Genomic DNA, 5,659 nt, shown 5'->3' on the forward strand with positions numbered 1-5,659 from the left:
CCCCTTGCACCCGCCCGTGTGTGTGTGTGTGTGTGTGTGTTCCATTCGTTATATAACGATTATGAGTCTATTACTTGATATTTTACACACACACACACACACACACACGCGCGCGCACACACACACACACACACGGGCGGGCGGGTGCAAGAGGGCGGCCTTCGGCCACCCCCCCCGCACCCACACCGTCACAGAGATCTGCCCCGACAGTACTATCATAGCAACAGTACAATCGTAGAAGTCGTGTGCCCCTGTGCAGGGGGGGGGAGGGAGTGAAAGTAACATCGCGTGGAAAGTTTAACGTTTCTGAACAGGGAAAGGTGTACAATAGTATTTGATATCATACGTATATAGCAGAAATGAAACGTTTAGAACTATGATTGTTAATAATTTTTTAACGAAGGACGAGGCGACGGGAATGGTCAATGACCTTGACCTTCTTGAGGGTCAAGGTCACTCGGAAGTCATTTGAGGTTGACTGTGTAAAGCGAAACATTTACCCAGTAGGTTTCACTACTGTTAAAAATAACGCTTAATATCTCAAAAACTATAAGAGTCCGCCACCTAGTTTTAAGGCAAAGTTGCTCAGAATCATGACCTTGACAACATATGTCAAGGTCAATGTCATCGGAGCTGGCTCCCCTATAGTGCATAATTACCGAAATAAATTTTAGTTTTGTACAATATATATTCATGAGTTGTATATGATTAAAATGATCCTCTTGTGATGTATGCTTCTTGCCATATAACTGCGCCTTTTGGAGAAATAAAGTACTCAGCAAGTGTGTCACGTAAAGCAACATTCTTGCGTGTAGCATTATTAGCTCCCATTCTTCCTATGTTTTTAAAAGTTATATTCTCTTCGCATTCAGTGTTATTTGAAGGACAGTATATAGCATTTTCTGGTTTTGATGTCGAGTTTTGAAGGAAATTATGAAGACACAATCCTGCACATACAATCAATTCTGCCGTATTAACGTCTGCAATAATCGGTGATCGGAAAATCGCCAACGACTAGCCAGAATTCCAAAACAGTTTTCTATTACGCGACGGGCTCGAGAAAGACAATAATTAAAAATTTTTTGTGTTTTATTCAATTTACCAGGATATGGTCACATGATGTAACTTTTCAGAGAAAACGCTTCATCTGCAACCATATAATATGGAAACTTTATGTCAGTTCCCGGTAAATAGTTATCTTTTGGTATTTCCAATTCTTTATTGTCGAAAGCTATTCCAAAAGCAGATTCTTTGAAGACTCCTCCGTCACTTTGTGATCCAAAAGCACCAACATCAACAAGAGTAAAAATGTAGTTTGCATCACAAACTGCCATTAATACAATACTGAACGTTCTTTTATAATTGAAGTAACTAGTTCCAGTCTTGTGAGGAGCTTGTATAACAATGTGCTTTCCATCAATCGCGCCGAAACAATTCGGCATATTCCACAATTCTTGAAAATTTCGTGCATACCTTTTGAAGTCATTCACAGTAGGTCTTGGAATATATATAGGCGATAACTTTTCCCATATAATCTTGCAAGTGTCATGGATAACATTGCTAACAGTTGATTTTGATACATAAAAGTTCCATGCAATAGTTTGCATAGAGCAACCATGAGCTACATAACTATATAAAATAAAATATTATAGTTCAAGAAACATAACAAATTATTGAAAATATTACAAAACATACTTACTATAAAGTAATACATAATCGATGTGCCGGCGAGAGAGGCTCACGAAGACTTTTTTTTATCAGAGGCTCTTGTACTAATTTAAGTAGTGTTTCAAATTGTGAAACAGTCATTCGAGTAAATTTGAAAAATTGCTCATCATCATGGTTTTTAATAAATTGAAAAAGAGTATGAAAATGACCATTATGTTTCCGCTGCAATAATAGTGATCGAATCCAATATTTTCGTTTAGCAGTCTTTTTCTTTTTTCTTTGCAATAACTGCATAACAATAGTAGCTAGTTGAATAGTTACAAGACTAATTTTTTTAACTCGATAAATATCCATTGATTATTATATAGTTCTGAAATTCCTATATATTGTATAAAAACTTATGTAGTACAGAGGTTAGAATACTCAAATACGAGTTTACGATTTATTATGTTACGTTACGTTTATGGGCTGCTATTGTAGACGATGCGGAGTGATTTCTTATGTTTACGTTTATGTTAAGCTTACGAACCCTATTGTAGACGCGCCTTAACTGTGCATAAGCATAACATAAGGCCGCTGGACCAATGAGCATCCAGCATAAAGACTCCATATTGATTAACATAAGATGCTCATTGGTCCAGCGGCCTTATGTTATGCTTATCCACAATTATGCTTTTCATGTGCGATAGGCCTTACATTAAGACATAAGGTCGGTATTCATAGTCAATTCTTATATTCAAGATCGTCTTAAGTACAGTCTTAAAATGTCACGAACCAATCAAAGGGCTGCAATCGCGTCTTAAGACATTAGGATTGTTCTTTTTGCCTGAGTACAGACAGTGATCTGCATCAATTCAGACAGTGCAATAAGTTGAAATGAACAAACGTACATCTGTTTTACTTCAACTTATTGCACTGAGGGCAAAGTGTAGAGAAAAAGAACAGGCCTATTACTTAAGACAGTCTTCAATTAAGAACTGACTTATGAATACCGTCCTGCGTCCCTGCGTGATCCGTGTGTCAAAATGGTCGGTAAGGATGAGAGAGAGGGACTGTGGAAGACGTCCAATCTCCCTCTCATTCTCTCTCCCATTACACCAGTGAATAGAAAGAGAATAACCTAACCATAAAATGTTATAAAAACAAAATAATTATATAGAAAATAATTTGTATTCTTACAGCGGAATGTGTTTTATAGCAGAGAATTTATGTAATAAAGCAGAAAATATATATTTATTCTAACCTCACTTATGTGTTCGTCTATGCCATCGATGTGATAGATTTCCTAACCTCAATCTTTTGTTATTGCCGAGACTCTTAGGCCAGTATTCATAGTCAGTACTTATTTGAAGACTGTCTTAAGGCTCCTGAATACCGGCGACGGCCATGTTGGAATTGTGACGTCATAGGCGAGAAAAACACATTAATTTTTCTTGCGTCCCATTTTTTTAATAAAGACAATTTGGATAAATTTAAAAGGCGAGATCGCTCAAAAACACTTGTGAAAATTGGCGGAAACTGTCCTTTCCTCCTCTAATAGTTAGTAAATGGTCGTAAAAGGCACGTAAAGTGAGCCTATACTCGGGCAGAATCACACATTTTGACAGCTGATGAAACGAGTGAAATATACGCTTTTACGTATAAAATTTTACGATAACTGCAGTTTCCGCCAATTTTTAGGACTTTCACGAGTACGAGGGAAATCACATTTTCACAAATAAGCAAATATTGACAAAATGGCACGCAAGAAAAAATTTGTCGTCAAAACATCACTTTTTCACGCCTATTAGTTCAGACTTTTACCATGGCGAGGCGCTATACACACACACAAGCATGAACCCATGTCTGTGCGCTCCCCTTCTACCCGAAAATGAGCACACAGACATGAGCTTGCAATTGTGTGTATAACCAGTAGCGTACTACCAGTTTTGCTAGCCACCGACTGATTCGGTGTCGCTACCCATCAACACGGAGTTCTTGGCTGAGTATTCAGGAGCCTTAAGTAATGTCTTAAGACGCGAATGCAGCCCTTTGGCCGGTATTCATAGTCGGTTCTTATTTCAAGACTGTCTTATGCCTGGTTTATGCTTCGGTCTTAATTTTAGTCTTAAAATTAGTCTTAACTTAATCTTAAGGATTGGTTTATGCTTCCCTGGAAATTCAGACTACGCATGCGTATACGTAAAGAAACATAACCCCAAACGAACGATGATTGCACTTTGCAGACGCACAAATGCAAAATGAATCAGCGACGTAGGATAATATTGACATTTGGATTATTACTTTTATTGTCAAGTGGCTGTGTAGCACATTTATTACTTCAAAATAATCAAAGAAGGAAAAGAAGGAGGTATGCCGTTCGACCAATGAATAGAAAAAGAAATGAAAACGGTCATTTTTTTTCTTTAACCAAGGATATGCTCAATCTTGAACATGATTATGAGCAGTTTTTTAAATTTACACGGTGTTCTCCGAGCCAGTTCAATGAGTTACTTCAATTAGTGGGACATAAACTGCAGAAGGACACTCGAAGAAATCCTTATACATTGTCACCTTCACATCGACTGATATTAACATTGCAGTTAGTCATACATATATAATAAAGTATATTTTAATTTGATTATATTATGAAAACAATGAAATAATTTTTATATATTTTCTTTTATTCATAGCTACTTAGCCGAGGGCTGTACAATGCAGGAAATTGCAAGGAATTTTCGTATCGGAAAGACAACAGCACATGTCATCATTAAAGAAACGTGTAAAATCTTATGGGACGTTCTACAGCCACATGTATTGAAATGTCCAAGTATTGACGACTGGAAGAACATTGCTCATGAATTTTATCATCGATGGAATATGCCAAATTGCTTTGGAGCTGTTGATGGTAAACACATCAACATTATGGCTCCAAAGCACTCTGGAACTGAATTCTTCAACTATAAGAAGTCTTTCAGCATCGTATTAATGGCCATGTGTGATGCATATTATCGTTTTACATTTGTTGACATTGGAGCAGCTGGTTCTAATCACGATTCTGTCATATTCAAGGAATGTGCGTTTGGTAAAGCATTACAAGATCGCACTTTGGAAATTCCAGAGCCATGCAATCTTCCTAATTCAAATATTAAATTTAATCACTTTATAGTAGCAGATCAAGCATTTCCCCTTGACAAGCACATTATGCGACCATATCCAGGCAATAACTTAGGAGAAAAAAAAAACATTTTAATTATAGACTCTCCAGAGCGAGGCGAACTATTGAAAATGCGTTTGGCATTTTAGTACAACGGTGGAGAATTTTACGAAAGGAAATAATTGCCTCTGTAGAAACTTGCGAAGAAATAGTTATGGCAACAATAATTCTCCATAATTTTTTACAAAGAGGATATTCCACAACATGAAAGAAGATATGTTGTAACGGAAGTTTCTGAATATATAGATGAAAATGGAGTACCTTTGCACAAAGATATACCATGTGATTTACGTTCTATTGGTCGATTAGGATCAAACAATCCTTCAAAAACTGTCAAATAGGCCCGAGATGAATTAGCTGACTACTTCGTAAGCGTAGAAGGCGCCTTGCCTTGGCAATGGGAATATGTTAGACAAGGAAATGTACCATAAATTCAATTTTTTATTTTAAAATGTAGATTTGTAACTTGTGTTATAATTTGTAAAATATAATCATACTTCTAAATCAAATGGTCCTTTCTTGAAGCATACCATTCAAAAACAAAAAATATAAGGAGTAATTATAACAATAATTCAACCAACTTTATTTAATTATTTATTATAACTGTAATAAAAATATATCAGGAGACGCGGTAGCGTCTCCGGCCATGTTCAAAAAAACTCTGAGACGCTACAAGTCTCTTATCCCGAGCCATCAAAGTCCATTATTGGGAGGTGCATAACTATTAAAATATAAAAAATTTTGAATCGAACGTCATATGTCCTGAAAGGCGGCATCACCACGAGTAATTTGAGC

General features: G+C 36.6%; 2 protein-coding genes across 2 annotated transcripts; one reads left to right on the forward strand and one right to left on the reverse strand.

Moving 5' to 3' along the window:
• Positions 1-1,112: 1,112 nt before the first annotated feature.
• On the reverse strand, positions 1,113-1,442 carry LOC108783151 (putative nuclease HARBI1). The gene has a single exon (XM_018551644.1). It carries the CDS (start codon positions 1,440-1,442, stop codon positions 1,113-1,115), a length of 330 nt encoding a protein of 109 aa, XP_018407146.1.
• A 2,643-nt stretch (positions 1,443-4,085) lies between these two features.
• On the forward strand, positions 4,086-5,205 carry LOC108783152 (putative nuclease HARBI1). Its single transcript, XM_018551645.1, has 3 exons — positions 4,086-4,249; positions 4,341-4,867; positions 5,054-5,205. Exons 1-3 carry the CDS (start codon positions 4,086-4,088, stop codon positions 5,203-5,205), a joined length of 843 nt encoding a protein of 280 aa, XP_018407147.1.
• The last annotated feature ends 454 nt before the right edge of the window (positions 5,206-5,659 follow it).

This window comes from Cyphomyrmex costatus, unplaced genomic scaffold (assembly GCF_001594065.2).
Source record: "Cyphomyrmex costatus isolate MS0001 unplaced genomic scaffold, Ccosl1.0 scaffold1426, whole genome shotgun sequence".
In the NCBI taxonomy this organism is placed as follows: Eukaryota; Metazoa; Arthropoda; class Insecta; order Hymenoptera; family Formicidae; genus Cyphomyrmex; species Cyphomyrmex costatus.

Bases quoted from the DNA above. Each gene is read 5' to 3' on its own strand.
- LOC108783151 (XM_018551644.1), bottom strand. From the start codon at position 1,442: ATGCCGAATTGTTTCGGCGCGATTGATGGAAAGCACATTGTTATACAA.
- LOC108783152 (XM_018551645.1), top strand. From the start codon at position 4,086: ATGCTCAATCTTGAACATGATTATGAGCAGTTTTTTAAATTTACACGG. The intron at 4,250-4,340 runs GTTAGTCATACA...TTTTATTCATAG, and splicing joins CGACTGATATTAACATTGCA to CTACTTAGCCGAGGGCTGTA. The intron at 4,868-5,053 runs GCAATAACTTAG...TTTTTTACAAAG, and splicing joins CATTATGCGACCATATCCAG to AGGATATTCCACAACATGAA.